Genomic DNA, 20,698 nt, shown 5'->3' with positions numbered 1-20,698 from the left:
ACCCTAAACCTAACATAAAACCATATTGCAACCCTAATCCTCATTCTCCTGAAGACGACAGGAACACACTTGTCCTTTTCAGGACCACGACTTGCCCAAGAAAGATACATGGTGTACCGTGAAACCTACTACACTATTCTTCTTTGCCATGGAAACCTTCAGAAGTTGCACCTAACCCCACATCTTTATAAACAAAATTAAGCCCGGAGCAATTGTCACTGAAGCAAATGTTGTGTCACTTACAGAAATGCATGGGGGAGAGAGAGAGAAAATGAAAAGAATGCAAGTGAAAAGACAGGAGATATTCAGACATAAGGTGATAACAATAATTGAGTAGAATGCATATGCGGGCTGAAAAGCATAATGGTAATGGAACATCAGAAATTCTTTTAAAATATATATATTCTATCTAAATGTGATTTGAAGTATTGTGATTTAATAAGGTTATTGATATAATATCTGGAAAAGAAATTGATTAAGTATCATAAATATGCCTCAAATTTTCATTCATACCCTATTTAATTTATTTTCTATCCAAATTTGATTTGATCCTGCATGATTTTAAGAAATTATTTGTTGGATGGAAATATGCTACAATTATTTCCACCTCCATTCGATCCTTTTGCTGCTATAATCGCCCACAAATAATGAGTTAAAGAAAATGAAATAAAAACATCAATCAATTTGGGTTGGGTTTCCCCCAAATTTAGCAAATGAAATATTCAATCAAGCATTTGTGATGATTTTTTGTTGAATTTATTCTTTGATCCACTAGATGATGTGCAGATTTCAGTTGGGAAAAATGGTGACGTCATCAAACCGGAAATTCCAGTTGTTGAGAAACAGGTTGGTTAAAAAAAAACTTACAATTTTAGTCTGTCTGCCTGCAACACCTAGGTCCCTGAAAACATTAACAAATACACAACATTTACAATTGATTGTAATTCATTTTTATGCTTTTTCCATAGATTTCTAATTACATCGAATAGAACAATTGATCCCTGCTCTTGTATTCAGTTATGAATTGAAAATAATTTCCTTGTTTGTTTAAGAAGAGGGAAATGGAAATCATTGATACAGCCATTGGGAACAGGTCATTTAATTTCATTTAATTTACTTAGTTTTATGTTAATTGAGAAGATATCAAGATAGCAACAAAATAGTGGTAAAAAATCTATGGTAAATAATGGCATTACATGTATGTTAGGTCTGAGGGATAGACTTAACCCTATATGGTGTGGGTTGTTTCAAAATTGCATAGCCCAAGAAGGGGGGGGGGAAACAGCCCCCCCCCCACACAGAGATCTCAGCCGTTGATTTTGTTTTCTTGAAAAGCTGGGGACCCTGGCAAATTCATTAGCTATTGCCTTACATGAAGGCCTGCCCCCATAGTTAGCACCCTCTGGGGGGTGTTTCACAAAGATTTAAGTATGACTTAGGTCGCACTTAAATGATGACTCGTACATGATATGTAACGTGCGATCTTATTGATACATGTAGATACAGTAGATACAGTAGTGCGTGTCCTCATGATACGATCAGACCAATGTTGTCAAGCCCTTCATGCCGTACGCAACTCGGTATTTAAAGAGAAATTCCAGTAGTTGCAGTAAACACTGATTTCATGAGAAAGCCTGTAAAACCAGGCTTAATTGTCAGTATATCATCGAGGATCTAGATCTGGTACAATTACATAAACTGAACTTTGTGAAATCTTGAAACCTACGCTGAAAAATGATCACACTGAAGATCACCAACACAGATAGGCACACGTGGGACAGTGTATTAATATTGCTGGAATAAAGACCCGACGGAAGTGACCGAATCCGCACTTATTTTGCTTATTTCTCAGCAATTACACAATTTCTTCCAGAATCCTTTGGCACATATTTTTTATTCATACAAACAGACACTTGGGTGGTCATTATATTAGATTCTGTAAAAAGTCATTTTGAGATAGTTACCAAAACTGGAATTTATCTTTAAGTGCAACTCTAAGTCGTACTTAAGTCTTCGTAAAACACCCCCTGGATCTTTTACATGTAAAAGCTTGATTGATGTCGTACTCTGATTGGGGACCACTATGACATTACTTTTTATTCCACAGAGTGGAAGTTCACTCCAAGCGAACAATAACAATTCCTCAGAAGCTACCATCTTGCCAGCAACGGGGGAGCAAGACACATCTGTTCCTGAGGGACAGTTTGACAACTATGAAGAAGTAGAAATGGAAGTGGATGATGAAGAAGAAGAAAAAGAAAATGTGCCCAGTAAGATCACTCTTTTATTCATATCAAAGGAAATTTTGGTTTTTAGTATTTTTGCCCCCTTAATGTTCTTAAGAGCCCTGGAAAACGTATACCTAGCCCCTGAAATTCCTATAGGATCTATTGTAAACCATATGATACAGTGTAGAAAAATTGGGAAGGTGAGCTAAAAAATTAGATTATTCCCAAATAATTTGTTTGGAAGAAATTATCCAAGATATGCCGTTGTCGTCAATTGGCATCAAATCGTACGCAAAAATCCCATGAAGCTGCAATTCAAGTGGCATGTAGAGAGTTGTGCCATATGTTAAGTGAGCAATGAAGTTAACATTTATTTTTATTTCAACTCATTGACATTAAGAAGAAAAGATGTTTGATATCAAATTTATACCTCTAAGAAATTGATTATTCACCTTTCACATGAAATATGGATAAATTTGTCAATTCACGTATATCCAGCATTTGGAAAACTTTGCAGGGAGATAAAAAATTTCAGACAACCAAAATTAAGAAGCTGTCTCGGAGTCCAAGCATAATTCTGACAATTCAAACATTTTTGTGTGCTAGTGGTACAAAAATATCTTTGAAATCATATTTTCCTCAGAAAATGTGAATAAAAAAGGTGGAGGAGAGTATAGTCTGAATTGAGTTACTACTTGGCAGCCTCACACATTTGACTCAGATTTGCTGGCGTGATGTATTCCAACCAATACACTGGGGCATTGAGCATCCGCTGTGTGGTTAACACAGCGTCTTCTGCCCGAAGGGATCCCCATGTAAGGTCCAAGGCTTTCTGTTACATCACCCCCTGTTTCCAGGGGCACCCCTCTCGGATGCTATTGCCCTTGTCTCAGACCTTCCCTGGGGTGTGGTAGGTAATTATATACCTGTATGTAACCCCATGTGCAAGCATCCCCTCCATGAAACTAAGGGCAATAGTTCGATTATATACCGCCATTGTTGATGTATGGATGATATACAGTGAATAAAATGTAAAGTTTGATATATCTTTTAAATGATATGTATTTGTCAGTTTGGATGAGTGATAAGGTTGATATTGTGTTTTTCAACGTAATTGTTGAAGGAATTTTACGAAATGCTCTGAGAATGTGTAAAATGGCTTATATTTTGATTTGTGCATATATAATGAGCTCATTTGCATATTGAAATAAATTTGAAATCTTGTGTGTTTATATACCAAAATAACATGTGGGACACATGCTGGGTTCAAATTCTATGGAGTTTAAACAATTGCAATCATTGTAAACGGAGGTTAGGGGATTTAGATCTTTGCATATTTAATGAGGTAATTTGCATATGAATGACATGGAAACCTGTCCCTACATACTACACATGGCTACTGGATTCCGATCAAATTTCTCACAACACTCATACGCTGAATGTTGGCCTCTTTCATTCAATATTGTGCTGTAGACTTTAGATGTACATGTGTTAATGTAATTGAAGTGATTATTTACATATGTATTAGTCTCATTTGCATATTAACTTAGGAATGAGGAAGTGGGCTCATGTACCAGTAAAATGTAGATGGGTCAATTCTTATCATGTTATGAACTTGTGTGTAGATCTTGGAATAGTGAACATCTCTGTCTCGGCATATTTGGCCCGAATTCACAAAGGGGGTTTTAAAAAACCCACGGTGGAGTCCAAGGTTTATGCAGATTTCCTGTATAAATTCCGCCCAATTTAGCGCTTATATTAAAAAATGTCCAATGCTGATGCGCGCTGTTGTCACAGTGCGCCCAAATTGACGCCTGTTGCCATGGTTATCCACACTATTTTCTTCATGAGTCCACTGTTTTGAATTAATGAGTGCACTCTTCAAACAGTGGACTCTGATAAAATAGCGTATCCAACCAAGGAAACAGGCATCAATTTGGCACACTGGGAGAAAATCGTGCATCAGCATTGGACATTTCTTACACCTATAATTTATACAGGAAATCTGCATAAACCATGGATTCAACCGTGGGTTTCCAAAACCACCTTTGTGAATTCGGGCCTTTGTGTTTGAATGATGAAACAAAGTTCGACATGGTCACCAAGTTCTTCTACTATTTTATTTAAGAATGTTTTGAAATGGCTAGTGAAATTAACTTATGCTATTAAGTGCTCACTATTTTCAAAATAATTTTGCTGATGGTTTCTTTGCATTATTAGAACCTGGAACTCAAGCAGGCAATCCAGTCAAGGTAACTTTTTTCTTTCATCTTATTTATTAATTTTTGTTTTTATATTAATTTCGTCTCAGATATCACTCCCCTCCAACATATTCCCTTTAGATCCCAACATGGACAGCTTTATTAGTGTTAATTCATATTTAATTATCTTAATGTGAAACCTTTTCCTTTTATTTAATTACGTTTTTTAAGTTTCAGTCACAGGCCACTTTTCATCATTTTTATGATGGCGACAATAGGACCAAAGACCAATCTAAAAAAAAGAAATGTGTACTTCAAAAAAATTGTACACAAAGTTGACTTTTGACCCCTACATGTGTGTCATGAAGCTGTTCCCAAATTACAATGAAATAATGTAGAACCTTTCAAAATAGCTCACAAGTTAAGACCAATTGTGATCATGAATTTTGTTCCTTGATAAAGGAAGATTTGTGCTGTAGAACCAATTTCATCCGACTACCTGTCTGTAATTACAGTGAATATCCATGTGTAATAGAAACCTGTCTAAATATAGCACCTGTCCATCTTGGTCAGGAATTTTATCTTTGAGAAAAAAATGTATATTTCTAAAACCATTGCAGATATACATATGATTTTATAGTAACTATAAATGAAGATAATAATTTTGAGTGGATAGAACAGCCATCAAAATTTCTATTATGGCAAAAAATTTAACAAAGTTGCCAATTTGCATGTTTACTCTGATTTTGTTACCATTGCATTGCCAATTTAGACGTTGTAATACTGGACTGCTGTTTCCTATTCTGCTATTCTTCTTACAGGATCCTATTGCAGCCCTAGATTTGGTGGCCAAAGATGAGGACGATGATGACGAGAATCTTCTGAGGGCTCAACTCTTGAAATCTATGCTTACCAAGAGAGCAGCTAAAGCACAATCAGAAAAGGTAACTTGTTTGAAAATAACCTCAGAAGATGCGAATGGGCAATTTCGCCCCAATTGCAAGCCCAATTGAGCCTAATTTTCATGATTCCTTGTTCATTGGGGCGACTATTTTTTATTTGTACAATCATTTCTATATCACTTGATTTGTTATAGACCAAATGAGAAAGTCCAGAAAAAATGTTTGCGCAGGTATATAAGGTCCAATATTATTGAATTTGTACATTACCTAATTGTGAGATGTGCACCAAAATATAAGCCCCTCAAAAGCAGCCTTTATTTCAGGCCTTGGCTCGTTCCTTTCAATTTTTAGACATTATTATTGTAAAAAGTAACATACATACATGTTGTTGTATATTTTATAATTCTTTCACGCACACAGATCAACTCCAGTACTTGCAGCACACCAAGCAAGCCTTTATCGCCGGCCACACCCCCACTTTCCTCAGCCCCCTCCCCACCCCCTTCCTTGACCCCTCCCCACCGTACCTCCACCCCACCCCCTAGTGCCTCGACTCCACCCACTTTGTCCAGGTCGTCCTCTCCTGTCCCCACAAGGCTTCCACAACAGGGTTCCTCATTGGCCGGCCAGGTGCCAAGCCGAGCAAAGCGACCAGTGGTAAGTGAGATACTTGTGTCAGATAATAAGCCTAATTTTTTTATTCCTTTGTATTTTATGATGTATTATATACGCGTCGTGGTCTAGTGGTTCTGACTCTCGCCTTTCAAACAGAGGGTCATGGGTTCGAATCCTAGCCATGGCGTGTTTTCCCTCTGCAAGAAATTTATCCACATTTTGCTGCACTTGCTGATTGTTGATTTGGGTAGAAAATCAAGTTACGCCTGATTTTAAGAGTTGCAATTGATTGCAACTCTTTCTGCGTCGGGCCCCAGATTACATTATGGGGTCACAAGGTTAGATATGAAGGGTTGCAGAGGCCATTATTTGTACAGCTTTAGAAGTAGGAGTGGATTATAGTATATTTCGGATCTGGTACTTATGGAGGCATCAAATTTGACTGCCAGAAACCATCTCTCTTTTCAAATGATAATTGTTATTTATTGTTTCTTGCACTTGTGTGAAAAAAGAATGTCACATAAGCAATTGATTTGATAAAATGAAATGGTTGCAATTTTTTCTCTCTCAGGTTCCGGTTCATCTTCCTGTCGTGATCAACCTTGAAGAGGACAGTGATGAGAGCGAAGAAGAGTCCTCGTCAAGCTCTGTTCCTTTCATGGGACAGCTAGATTCATTCCTCAAAGAATTCAGGATGTCTTCCAATACTCAGGTAATAGTCTATCTTAAAATCATTTTGTAAAACCTATTTGATTTCCCTATAACATTAAGTTCTGGATTATCATTTTGTTATTTATTTTTTTCTATAAAAAGCATTTTGTTTATCATTATTTAGCTTTGATTTTCTTTTGAAGAAATTATGGGTTATCATTATCATTGCTTATATATTTTATGTTCAGAAAATTTTAATTCAAGTTCTCTGTTGTTTTTTTTACAGATAGTTTTTCTAATCCTTTAGAATGTATAACTTGTTATCATTCACTGGTGTTGTTTGGATTTCACCTGGTATATTGTTCAACTTCATGATGTAGCTATTGCTTTGTAATCCTACTTTAAGCATGAATGCATCTATGACTTCATAGCACCCCCTCACCCCCCCCCAAAAAAAAAAATTAAAAATAAATAAATAAAAAAATAAAAGAAAAAAAAATGAAAAAATAAAACCTCTCATTGATGTTTGTCTTCTTCAAATTCTGTTTTCTTGGTTTCATTTCATCAGAGTACTAAGACAACGGCACAAACAGCAAAAGGGAAACAACAAGCTCAGTCATCCTCCAAGCTGGCCCCGGTTCCTAAGACCCCAGAAGCCATCAAGGCTGCCCCAACTCCGCACCGCCAAGAATACCACCGTCTCAGGGAGGAGATCGCTCGCCGGGAGCATAGAACATTATCCTCAAAGCCTCAAGGAACTGTTGGAAAATCTGAACTGCATGACAGGAAGACACATAAGCATGCAGGTGTCGAAAGACACAAAGGATCGGGTGGTGGACGGGGTGAGGCATCCGGGCGTGGCAAGACTAGTCTGCCGGTAGATACTGGTGAGCTGGAGCTCGGGAGGCAGCAGATGCAGGTTAGGATAACCGCTCATAATGAGAGACAGGTTGTAAAGGGCGTGGTCGCGGCCAACGCTGACCAAGGGACGCAGGAGACTGCTGCGGCGAGTAGAACCACCGAGGCAATACCTTTACAGGTCACTGTCAACCCCACCTCTCGTCCCAAGGGCGTGTCCAATCCCACCAGGACTGTGCAGAGCACACTTGAAGCAGAATTATCCAGGGAACTGAGTGCCATCAGAGCATTGACCGGTACACACGTTTCCGTCGAAACGCACCCTCCACCATCAATGAATGCGGGAACCGCAAAGGAGGGCAACACAGACGATGAAGTTGCGAGGAAGAATCTGGAGTTGAAAATTGCTGAGAAGGAAAAGCAGAGAGAGGAGCTGGCAAAGGTGAAGATGGAGAGAGAAAAACAAGAAGAGATGCAGAGGAAGAAAATGGAGGAGATGAAAGCCAGGAGGAAGCAGGTATTAGAATGGGAGAAAAAAAGGAAAGAGTATAGGTGAGTTTGCTCATATTTTATCTTTTCAATATATGCCTTGGCGCAGAGCTGCCAAGTAGTACTGATTTTCCGTATTTAGTCCTGAAAATAGAGAAGAATACTGATGGTTTCATGCAAAATACTGATTTCTGAAGTTTCAGTTTATGTGTTGTCCTATGGTATTCCTGTGAAAATACTAATTTCCTCACCAAAATACTGATTTTCAGCCTTGAAAATACTGAAATGTTCTTTGTTCAGGTTGGCAGCTCTGCATTACCAAAATGAAAATTTGTCTGGTCAAAGATATGTCTCACTTGGTGTTGAGCCATCAATTTTGTGATTTGAACCAATTTTGTAAACTCAAATAAAGTTTTGGAGCTGTGGACGGCAATCGTAATTATGCTTTCAACACCAACACTGAACTTGGAATCACCCATGTTTCAGTGTCGGAAAAGTTGAAAAATAACCAATAAATAATTTATATAGGAATTTATAACTGTGGGGGGGGGATTGTTCCAGTGAAAAGATGCTAGAAAATTAGGTGATTGAAAAAGTTGTAGTGGAATTGGTTGCAATTGGTTCAGTTATGAAACTCTGAAATTGAATTTGCTGCTTTTATTAGCAGACCTTCATTTTAGATGAGTTGTCATTAAATGATATCTGACTGTGTAACTCTTTCCATTACAGTTTACTCTTGAAGAAAGATAAAGGCCTAATCATCAACCAGGAACAACAGATTGCAAGAAGACGTAAGAACATCAACGTAGCTAAGGTACAGTTGGAACGGCTCAGGGAACAAGTAGCTGCAATGGAGAAAGCACTTAGTATGAACCAGGCCCAAATGATCAAGCATGCCAAACAGGTTAGAAAGTGGATGTGTTCATATTATGAGTTGATCTTAGTGCACTTGTTAGAAATGAGTTAACCCTAACAGAGCGGGTTCTTTGTACCCATCTCCCAGCCGGGGAGGGGCGGATTCTGCCCCCCCTGTGATCTCGGCCTTCGATTGCGCGAGCACCGCGAAAATTCGCACAGTGGTAGCGTGCGATATAATCTACAAGGCTGTGTGGTTATTTTCTTTTTAAATGATAAATTTTCAATTTAGCAAATTAATTATACTTATTTATTCATGAAATTAAACATTTGCTCTAATCAACTATTATACTGCCTCATAACTACTAATTTTTTATTCACAGATTCTTTGTAGGATCCTGATCAAATATACTTCAAACAAAATTTGGTATCGCAATTTTTATTTTTAGACATAAGAGTAATCAAGTATCACTGAAACTCCTGTGAGAGTTTCAGGTCACATGATTAAGGTCATATATTGCTATGTTGAATCACATAATGCAGGTGAGACTGCCAGAGGTGCTCCACTTGTTAATGTATCACTAAAACACTCTATAGATGAAAATATACTATCTCTTGTGATATCGTGTCACTTTGGCCCTAGTAACACAGAGCATAGTGCTTGATCACAGGGCAGATTTTTACACTTGATTCCATTGATCATTGTGTGCAATCAAGCATACTAATCAATTGTACAGTCAATCCCTAAGACTTGTGTAACAGGTCCCTGTACGTACATTCAATCTCAATGCCACCTTCACCCACAGAAAACGGCTTTGGAAGCGAGGATGGGCCAGCACCTTGAATTAGACAATCAGGCCCGCTCCCATCTGGGCAAATTGAGGGGCGTGGCCATCTCTAACATTAGCCAATCGGAGTACCAGTCCTACCTTCCGAGGACCAGTACCCAAGAAGTGCCTGCTCTACTCGGAGATAAGAGGAGAAATGATGGATCAGAATCTAGTGATGTAGTAAGTGTTCATCTGTCATGTTTATATATTCTGTTTTATCCTATACAGTACAGGTATAAAATTCTTCTTAAGTCAACATTGAATTAAACACACAAAAATGTATATTGGCCCACACACAGATCTAGAATGAAATTATTTCTCAAACTCTGCAAATCCTTTTTGTTTTGTTTTCGTCCTTATGTAGGGAAAGATCATACCTTTGATATGCACCTTCAACTTTGATTTAAATGAGGTGTTTGTTATTATACCCATTTCTCCACAGGATACAAAGAAAGCAAAGACAGCTGGCCAGACTGCTGACCTCAAGAAACTCCAAGATATGGAGCGCCACCTAGCGGACAAGATTCGCGAGTTCCGAGAGGCCGAGGCGAAGAAAGCCCTCGTAGGTGTCGCCGCAAAGTCTGTCGTCCCGGAAAACAAAGTGAAGCTCGTCCGGCAACTCTCTTCTTCGAAACCCTCCGCAAAGATTTACACCAAAGATGTGATCAAGCTAAGTGCTGAGGCAACAGCTCCTGTTGATAATGAGGTCACAGAGGTGAAAGTTGAAGGGTCAAGTGCCAAAGGTCAAGAGAGGAGGAAATCATGGTTGGATGCGAATCCGACCCTCACGCCAAATATCAAGAGCCGCTCTAAGCCTTCCACACCCAGCACCCCAAGTGTGGCTGCACTTGGCAAGATGAAAGCAAAGTTCAAGTCAGAGGGTCAGAGGTCGGGTCAAAAGTCTGGTCAAAGTTCACTGTCTGACACGTCCTTGGAGAGTGACCTTCTGCAGTGGATTGAGTCCTCAGAGAGGACCGGCAGCCCGGTTCCTGACTCCGTGGACACTCCTAAGAACATGCCGCTGTTTGGTCAAAAGGCACTGAAGTCAGGGTACATGAGTCGTGTCAAGAAAGAACAGAAGGAATTAGAGAAGCAGGGCCCAGACTTTCTCTCCTTGAGCTTCAATCAAAGACTGCCCTCTATGGATGCAGTAGGGTCAGGATGCTTCCATGTAGACTGGTGTAAAGACACAAATAAGGATGAACATGCAAGTACAGAAGCTATAGAACCAATGAAGAATGAAGGAGAGAAAGTGCCACCAGTCAAGGTTGATTCTAGAGGTCTGGTGGCTTACAGAAGTTCCTTACTGCCTTTCAAAGCTTTCAGGTAACCAGTAGTAATCAAGGGGTGTTTCATAAAGCCCCTGACCGGTGTAAAAACAATCATATATTAAAAGAAAGGCAATGATTCATACAATACAAATATACCAAAAATATTCTATACATCTTCCATTTTTTAGAAATATTAGATAAAAATCAAAGAAACTGCTCCTCCAAAGTACGTACGCTTCGATTGAGCACCACGTCGCCTGGAAAGGATGACCTCATGTTGTGTCTGGAGGGTTGCGATTCCATAGGTTTGAGTACAAAATCATTGGGTATTTATATCACTCTGTGATGGAAGTGAAGAAAATGAAATGCGTAATCTGGAAAGCAAAAAAATAACCCAGTTTTTCTGTGTACAAACCTATGGAATCGCGACGCTTCTTACACAACGTGACGTCACGGTCTCGAGGCACTTGAAAAGCGCAATAAAGCCTATTTTCTAAGCCCGGTTCGAAGCCCAATAATTGGAATATTCTTAAGCAAAATACTCAGATGGGAAGGGTGAAAATGAATAAAGCTCACAATGCTGTATTTAGTAGCTTATAAGCTTTCGATTGGTATATAATTTGTCAATTTCATTTTTGGGTCCGGTCTGGGTCTTTAAAGGAGCTTATCAGTAATTTCCCTGACAAATATGCTAAAGCCAATGAGATGCAAGTGTTTTCAGAGTATAACGGTTTTTCGGTGATTTTCACTGACAACTAGCTTCAGGAAACATTCCCCATTTTTATCATTTTTTTAATCATTTTTTATCTTGGCTCAAGCCAAGATGATTTAAGAGCATTACAACGTCTTAGATGAATGAGAAAGCTTCAAGAAATAATTCTAGGAAGGCCCCACATATAGGGGGCAGGATGTACACATCTTATGGAATTGACCTCAATCTCATCTATCCATCTTGGTTTTGTACCATAAATTTGAATGAAAAAATTCAGAACAGTCATCACTAGGTCCTGTTTGTTTTTATTTATTTCCCTCTCTGATTTTTCAAGTCCACAAATTTATTGCTTAATTTATTCCAGTGTGGAAGCGCCGTGGTGTAGCGGTTCTGACTCTCGCCTTGTAATCAGAGGATCGTGTGTTTGAATCCCGCCATGGCCTAGCGCCCTTTGGCTAGGCGTCAATCCACACATTGCCACTCTCACCCAAGTGCTAATTTGGTACCGGTAGGAAACAACCATCATTGTGGTTGGTTTAGCAAGTAAGCGCCTAACAGGCTGCATGAAATGCTATGAATCCAGTTACCGGGTAATAATGATTGAACAGTCGTAGATTGATAAAGTGCTAGATAAATGCCAACCATTAATTATTATTGCTTACATTTCATTCTTGTTTTTAGGCTGAGCCCCCTGTTCCGTTACAAGGCAGGTTATTCCGTCCAATCACCCAGTTTCACCAATAAGCTTGATGCCACCAGGCCACTCTGTCAGTTCGAGCTGAAAGGAACATGCAATGATGATGACTGTGTCTGGTGAGTACAGGTTGGGGAAGGGGTGATAACTAGGGAGCAGGTTGGTGGGATTTGGAAGTTTATCATAATAATTAAATCCTCAATAAGTTTCTTTGCGACCACTTTGAATATAATGATAATATTAAATAATATAGGATTTGTATAGCGCACGTATCCACCTTGCTAGGTGCTAAAGGCGATCCTATATTACCCCGGCTAAGCTAGTCTACGGATTCTGGTGCGTACAGCTATTTGAGGAATTACTTCCTGCCGGTACCCATTTCCCTCCCCTGGGTCGAGTGCAGCACAGTGTGGATAAATTTCTTGCTGAATGAAAACACGCCATGGTTAAGATTCGAACCCACAACCCTCTGTTTGAAAATCAAAAAATGTTGATTGAATAAATAGAGAAAAATCAAACTAGCATAACACTGAAAATTTCCTCAAAATCGGATGTAAAATAAGATGGTTTTGTATTTTAAAGTTTCACTTATTTTTCACAAAACAGTGATATCAGTGATAGGCAAATGAGTCAGTCGATGATGTCCATCACTCACTATTTTTATTGTTTGAATTATACAATGTTTCATTTTTACAGGTTTGACTATAGGGACCAACCTGACTGAATCATAGAGTGTTGAACAAGGCTAATTCCACATGTTCAGGGAGGAATTAATCACTGTTTCACTTGACAATGAGGAGAATTTAGAATATTTCATATTTCTTATAATAAAATACAAAAGAAATAGTGAGTGGATGACGTCATCGGTCTCCTCATTCGCATACCAACCAGGATGTGCATATAACTGTTTTATGAAATTAAGCGAAACTTTAAACGTCATCACTTTCTTATTTTATATTCAATTTTGATGAAATTTTCAGTGATCTGCTTGTTGGATTTTTCACTTTATATTCAAATCAGTTTTTTGTTGGGGTGGACTAGTCCTTTAAGAAGAGGCAAGGAGGAGGAGGAGGGTGAAGGTGGAACAGTAGTAGAGGGAAAGATGAAAATGGAAAAGAGAAAGTATTTGGAGTGGAAGAAGGGAGGAAGACGAGAATGAGACGGGAGGATGGAAATATACTGCCAACGGCTTCACCAAATAACTTGATTCTTTCAGAGCAATCTGACCCAAGGCTTCAAGTGATGACAGCGACATTTATTACGGAAAATATTCAATCCTTGATCCATTCATTTTCAACAACGTATCCTGCTTGATGGTTTTCAAGAATTCATCAAAATACAGCATCAGTTCAATGTAGTCTACGTACATCCTTATATTTTTTCTCTGATTTTCAGGCAACACGAAAGAGACTATACCATGTCGTCCCGTGAGATGCTGACCGATCTCCTTTCCTACAATGCCGTCAGCAAGGCTCAAGATAAAGATGACCTCACAATGAAGAATGTCCCTGCCAGCCCGATTCGGCATAAACCAGCTTCCACCGAGAAAGACAAACTAAATAACTGTATTGAGAAGGTTCTTGGAGGAAACAATGAAGGTAACAATCTTTTGGGGGTTTGGATACCCTGCAGTTTTTTTGCTCATATCTCTTTCATGCATTTATACGGGCATTCCTTCTTGGAAGGTTGTCTTAGAGTGAAAAATCAATTTTGTTGCTTTGAATCACTGATTTGAGAGGTATACAATCCAAACTACTAGTATGTTTGTACACTTATTTATTTAATCATGGTTACAAATTTACAATGCATAAAAAATAGATTCTTCAAATATGAATCCGCGAACCTCCCTGCAATCAAAATAAGTTAGAAGGTCTTATTATTAGTTGTAGGCCTTTATGAATGAATTATAAACATTTTTATTATGATAATGGATATTTAGAGGTGCTAAAAAGGAAAGGTACCATAGCGCGTACAATGTATGAATGTCAATTGAACATTTGCAATAATAACCACAATCAGTCATTCGAGATAAATAGGGAAATCAATTATTGGGAAAAGGTAAGTCTTCATATAAATACAAAAGACAAGGTAACATGAACAAATAACACAATTAATCTTAATGCAAAGTCAGAGCAAAAGAGAGTCGTCTGCTTAGCGCACACCTCTGATCTCTTTTGTTGTACTTTGTACACCTTTATTTTTCCACTTTTAAATTGTTGGAAATAGCCTTGTAATTTGTAAAGAATATGTACAGACTAACCTTGATGATAATGATAATAGTAGTCATTTATATAGCGCCATCTATCTCGAAATATTCTATTCTGAGACGCGTTGTTATTATTATTACCCCGGCTTTAGCTCGAGTTGCCTTTCAGCTTGAAAGTCACAACATGAAAAGCGATTTTTTTTTCTTGTTTCTTACTTGTCTACAGGTGTTGTTTCTCGCCTTATTTCTTGCCCCCGCAAATGGCGCCCAAGGCCCCGCCCCCGCACCCAGCGTCTCTCTTCGGGCGAGGCCGACGCCCTCACGGAAATCCTGCCCCTCGTCCCTCCGAAGCATTCCAAATCGTCCGCTCAGACAATGATTAGAAAGGAAGCCATTCAAAGCGTGGAGGAAGAGGCTAGGTATTTTGGTGGTGGCCATGGTGACGACCTCCTGGACCTTGGTAGGTTGCGGGTTCACGACCTAGAGGCAGCCGTTCTGGAGAGGCCTTCGGATGTAGGACTGTGGCTCAGGCTGGCCAGGAGTCTGCTGCAGGAGTCTAGGTGAGTTCTTGTCTGGGTTCTTCAGGAATCCTAACATGTGGTTGCCAAACCATTGCAAACACAAGTGCTTACAAGCATAAGCGACTGATGGCAACATTGATAAGAATTGGGAATTTCTCAAACTTTTATGAACCCTTGTAAATTGCACCTGACGCTTTAAGAATATTTTGATGTGTTAACAATATATAGTCAATTGGGAATACTGAGCTATTTGGATCATGATATCCCAATTACCCCGCCTAACTAGTAGACAGACCAGGGGCCCGTAATTCAAAGCTTAGCAATGATCGTAGAACATTTTGCTACGATTGATTGGTTGACTACAATGTACAATCAAGCGTATGAATAATCGCTAACCTGTGTGTTACGGGACCCTGGACCAAAATAGCATGATCAGGCATGAAAGAATGAAGTATTATGCTAGTGAAACCTAACGTGACATGCACTGAGGACCACCATAGCTATTTGAATTATACTGTATGAAACCTCTATACAGCTATCTATTACCTTAAACATGCTGTCTACTGAATTATTTAAGCTCTGTCCGCATTGCCAAGGGACCACTGGGTTGCAGTAAACATTTATTCAATTATGATCTCAAACCATGTTTTTTTTGTTATTTCCAGTGTGGACAGAGCATTGAATGCCTTATCAAGAGGCCTAGAACTGAACTGCAATTCAGCCCCTCTCTGGATCCAGTACCTCACAGTCTACAAAGAGAGGGCTGAGAGAGGAGACTATGTGGAGATGTGCCTCAAGGCTACTGAGTTGGCCCCTTGCTGTTCGACATGGTGGATGGTACGTTCTTGAAACATTTTCCCCTTGATTGCAATTTCTATTCTGCTATTACAATTATTTCACCTGAAAGATTTTCACCGAGTGAAATCCAATTGATTTGTTTCACATTTCTTAAAAATACAGTTATACTCATAGAATCAAAAGATAACTTGGTAAAAAAAAAAAAAATATGTCCAACAGATTAATCCAACATAAACAGGAAGAAATATTCATTCTGATAGTGCGTCTTAGAGATGAAGACCATTGTGCTCTTACAGAAAGACAAGTAATGTAGCAAAGATGTGATATTTCATTCATATATCTATCATTCTGACTACTAATGTGCCACTCGACATTTCTCTAACATAAGATTTATTTTATTTTAATGTATTTTGACTATGTATGATTTATTCCTCTATAGTTATTAGAGGCAGAATATTCAGTACTAACCAAACTAGAAATCTGCAAGAAAATCCTCCAGTTCCTGAAGGAGTCCCATACCACTACCACCAAGACATGTGGAAACTTAGAAAAGGCTGAAAGCTCTTTTAGGGAAGAGACGCAGGATATGGACTGTGATACAAGCACCGAGCAAGCTAGGACTCTGCAAAACCCAAAGAACACATCTACCCGTAGTGAACCCTCACAGGAAGGTGATAGAACTGCCATTGTGAATGCATGTGGCGAAACTGTTGAAGCTGCCGAAGGTGTCGCAGGAGAAAGAACGTTTAAAAGTGAGGGAAGATCTAGTGGGGAGGATAATACTGATGAAGGAGAGAGAAAGATGGATACGGAAACAATGAATCCTTCCAGTGATGGAAAAGTTGGAGAGAATTTGGACGGTGTGAGCGGCCCCGTGACAAGCAGGGAAGAGATATCCCATCAGGCTTTGGAGATCCTGTTGTATCAGTCCCAGCTTCATCTCAATATGGGCCATAAAGATGATGCTATCAAGAGCCTAAAGGTAACTCATCTAAATGTTCAAAAGTCTGTTTCTTTTGCATTCTTCTCTGAATGATTTTACTGAAAGTGATGTCTTTTGCTCAGCAGACATTCTAAGAATACTGGGATAGTTAGCTATCAATTGTGTGTGTGTGGGGTGGGGGGGTGGGAATGTGTTGAATGCTAATTGTAATTTAATTTCACTTTCACAAAGGTAATGCTATCAAGAATTCAAACTTACACCAAGATTTGAAGAGATGGCAATAGGTCCAGTCTTTTCAAAGTGCATTGACAAAATTAGCTCATAAATCATAATGGATCATTTATAGAGTTAAATCTGCATTAGTCAACCTTATTAAGCCTTGTTATCTCCTGTAAATTGAAGTATATTTTTTTGACCAATATTTGCAAAACTTGAAGTCATTGAAGTCATATCAGTCTAGTCAAACGGAATTCAACAGGTTCCTGTGGTCTCAAGTGATTTGATCTGGGAGTTGCCAGAATTTGCAATTTTCACATCATATTGTGCTATTCCGTAGAACAGTTTATAAAAACTGGGGCCGTCTTACAAAGATTTAAAGTGATTTATCCAATCAATCGTAACTCTATGGAAATCCATTAGCGTCATAATTTTTTCAAAAGGAAATTTGCAAAATGTCCTTTGAAAACAAAGGAGAACACACCAAATTATCTAGCAATCCAGGAATTACTGAATCTACATCATATCTAGAAAAACTTTGGAACAAACATGCATTTTATATGTTGACTTTGCTGGCTTTCCGTAGTTGCGATTTATTGGATCAATCACAAGTCTTTGTAAGACGGGTCCCAAAAACAAGAATTTTCTCTTTTTTTTAATTGTTGGTATTATTCATTCTGTAAATTCTTAGCAATACACTGTTATTTTTCTTATTCTTAGTGTTCTCTCAGTATACCTGATCAAGAAGTTGACAAAGATGTTTGCTGCTCTATTTTGGTAACCTTTGACCTCTTCCTTGGTTGGCTCAGCCTTATGAATATTCATGCGACTGGTAGTCTTCCATCTAGGCTCTTTGACCCTTCCGCTAGGCTTCCGAGTAAAATTGTCAAAAAGGTAAAGTATATTTGCTTACAATTGGAGATTTTTAAAAAGTTAGTAACTATTCTTTTCATTGTAAATGAATTTATGGCTTTCAACCCAGGAATTGTTTTTTTTGTTTTGTTCTTATTTCATTGTGAGTGTGCCGTGGACCCGTGATGGCCTAGTGGTACAGTCACTGATGGGCAATCAGTAGGTGAGAGGTTCAAATCCTGCTGGTTCCAAGATTTTACCTGAATTCCATATTCTAATCATGTTATTACGTCCTCCTTCTTGAAGAGCGTACTATTTTGAGAATGAACTGTTAAGCCACCGACCAATGTTAATAAAATATCTTATTTTATATTTTATAGTATTGTGGGTGTGTGTTCATTGGGGTGTTTACTATCATCTTCACACTGGCCACAAATACTGCTACAGTACCAGGACTGTCCCAAAACAGCGATGTTGCCTCAGTTTGAATTCTCGGACCCCCGCAATAAACTACCCCGGGATAACCTTGCCCTGCTATAACTCCTCAACAAACTATTGCTAGGCAAGCCATAGTAATAGCGGTTGAACAGCCGCGCGACCGTCACGGTGCGCCTTCATTGTGATAGGCACACTGCTGCAACATGGGGATTAACCACTTGTGATATGTTTGTTATAATGTGGGGGCATCGTGTTCTAGTGCTTATGATGTCTTTATATCTGAAGTACGTGGGTTCGATTCCCCGCCCACAAGTATTTCCGGTGTATCGGAGTCGGGACACTCACAGGGTCTCAAGCCTGCATGTGTTTTGTTATGGAGGTCATAAAAATTCCCACCTGCTGTAGTGTGAATGGGTACATGAAATTTATCCCGGGACCGTGCTGGGACAACTTTTCTACTGCGAATGCATTTAAAGCGGGTTTAGTTTATAACGGTGTCGCCATCCCACGACAGCACCAGGATAAATTTGAAAACCAACGTGAAGATGGAAAAAGAGGGGGAAAAATATCTCATGGCTCAAAGTGATTCAAGGCCTTAAATAGATTTCCCATTTGTGATGTAGGGGAAGGCGGGGTAAGTTGTGACACTTGCATTTTGCATGTTAGAATTGATATGACTAGTAATATTGTAGAAATAAGTACCTTGCCTTTAAATTTGATTCTTGGGAAATCTTTTTCACCTATATATAACTTTCTACCCCCACACTGAAAGTCATCGTGACCTTTAAAAAAAAAAACGATGTCAAATGGCTCAACTTGCCCCATCTGTGGGGTAAGTTGTGCCACTGTCTGGGGTAAGTTGAGCCACAAAAACTATTTACAAAATGTATGCGGGAAGAACCAGGATGTCAATTTTTCATTTAAAGTATTTTCACTTGCTAATTCTCTATAAATACTCTTCTAAAAGTAAAAGTAATGTCATGTGAACTAACTCCTTTCTGCCTGCATATCAATGGCTTTTTACATTTTTTTTTCTACATCACCATAAGAATTACCATGGCTCAACTTGCCCCATGTTGATTTGGCTTAAATTACCCCAGTCCAAACTTATTGCGATATTTTCACATCCACACATTTCTTATGCATTCATCATGTAAAAGACTATGACAAGAATGAGAATCCATACCTGGACTAACAATATTGTTCTTATTTCTATAATATATTTAAAGACGTGTGTGGGTAAAAAGCACTTATCTATTTTACACCCTTTTTTACTTTTTTTGCTGAAATCTGTATTTTTCCCTCTAAAAAATTACTTTTGTTTCAAAATTGAAAACAAAGTGGTGGGGTTAAAGGTTATTTAATGGGTCATCAATATATAACACCACCACGATGTCTGACTCATGCATTATTAGCCTGGGGGTGATGGCTCAACTTGCCAGTATGCTCAACTTACCCCGTCTTCCCCTACATGTAATATACATAGAAATGTGCCCAACAGATAAGTAGCCCTGTCTGAAAATAGATTAGCTGCACAGTGATATAGATAGTCTGCCGCTTGTTCCGGTATTTAAGTCTCGATCAAATGGTGCATGTTTCACTTTTTCTTTCTGATCAAAATATTGTCTTTCTCTCAACCTTTCTAGGAACTGTTCTCCATTCCGTGGAAGGTCAATGCTGGTGACCTTAACAAGCAGGAGGTCGATGAGCTGTGGGAGGGGGCTACCAAGACGTGTACGGAGGGCAGGCCCCTATCAGAACAATTGGATTCTAACATCCTAGAGCTGTATAATATAGAGATAGAGGAACACCTTGGCAGGTATGACTATACCCTTTCTCAGATAATAAAGCCATTGTGACAGGGGCGGAAATCTCTCCCCCAAATGGAAGGGGGACCAGGGGCTGGACAATTTGACAAGCAAAAAAAAAAAAGTTAATCACCCCAAAAGTAATGTCATCTTATCCAATATACATGTTTTCTTTTGATTTTTAATGATGTTTTTTTCTACCACCATTTTGGGTAGGGGGGATGTGTCCCCCATGGGATTTCCGCCAATGCATCATGATCATTTATGTAGATATATGTTGCCCTCATTGACAGTTTTCCTCCTCCTTATTCATATATCTGACTATCTTCTAATTTATCTTTTCTCTTTCTCTCTTGATTAATAAGATTTCTGTGTCTTTGTTACTTACTGTAATCTGTTTGTCTGTTATATTGGAATTCTTTGCTTAGTGTGCTATTTTCTCAGCAATTTACACATTTTCTTCTAGAGCTATTTGGCACATACTTTTTATTTATACATACAAACACTTTGGTGGTAATTTCATTTGATTCTGTTCGAACTCATTTTGAGATCGTTACCATAAATGGTCTTTATCTTAAATCAGCCAGTGAGCTTCTGTGATAATTGTTGA

At 38.8% G+C, this 20,698-nt stretch overlaps 1 protein-coding gene across 2 annotated transcripts in view; it reads left to right on the top strand.

The window, feature by feature from the left end:
* LOC121406169 (zinc finger C3H1 domain-containing protein-like) overlaps positions 1–20,698 on the top strand; it is a 49,769-nt gene that overhangs the window by 16,004 nt on the left and 13,067 nt on the right. For both annotated transcript variants that reach the window (XM_041597187.1, XM_041597188.1), the window contains exons 4-20: positions 776–846; positions 2,108–2,270; positions 4,449–4,480; positions 5,251–5,373; positions 5,752–5,988; positions 6,518–6,658; positions 7,166–8,007; positions 8,674–8,848; positions 9,606–9,809; positions 10,072–10,955; positions 12,294–12,425; positions 13,702–13,904; positions 14,739–15,072; positions 15,699–15,870; positions 16,271–16,813; positions 17,711–17,884; positions 19,927–20,099. In XM_041597187.1, the coding sequence (XP_041453121.1) occupies positions 776–846; positions 2,108–2,270; positions 4,449–4,480; positions 5,251–5,373; positions 5,752–5,988; positions 6,518–6,658; positions 7,166–8,007; positions 8,674–8,848; positions 9,606–9,809; positions 10,072–10,955; positions 12,294–12,425; positions 13,702–13,904; positions 14,739–15,072; positions 15,699–15,870; positions 16,271–16,813; positions 17,711–17,884; positions 19,927–20,099 (4,603 nt within the window). The remainder of the gene's footprint in view (positions 1–775; positions 847–2,107; positions 2,271–4,448; positions 4,481–5,250; positions 5,374–5,751; positions 5,989–6,517; positions 6,659–7,165; positions 8,008–8,673; positions 8,849–9,605; positions 9,810–10,071; positions 10,956–12,293; positions 12,426–13,701; positions 13,905–14,738; positions 15,073–15,698; positions 15,871–16,270; positions 16,814–17,710; positions 17,885–19,926; positions 20,100–20,698) is intronic.

This window comes from Lytechinus variegatus, chromosome 19 (assembly GCF_018143015.1).
Source record: "Lytechinus variegatus isolate NC3 chromosome 19, Lvar_3.0, whole genome shotgun sequence".
Classification (NCBI taxonomy): Eukaryota; Metazoa; Echinodermata; class Echinoidea; order Temnopleuroida; family Toxopneustidae; genus Lytechinus; species Lytechinus variegatus.
This window is presented reverse-complemented; position numbering and strand designations above follow the sequence as displayed.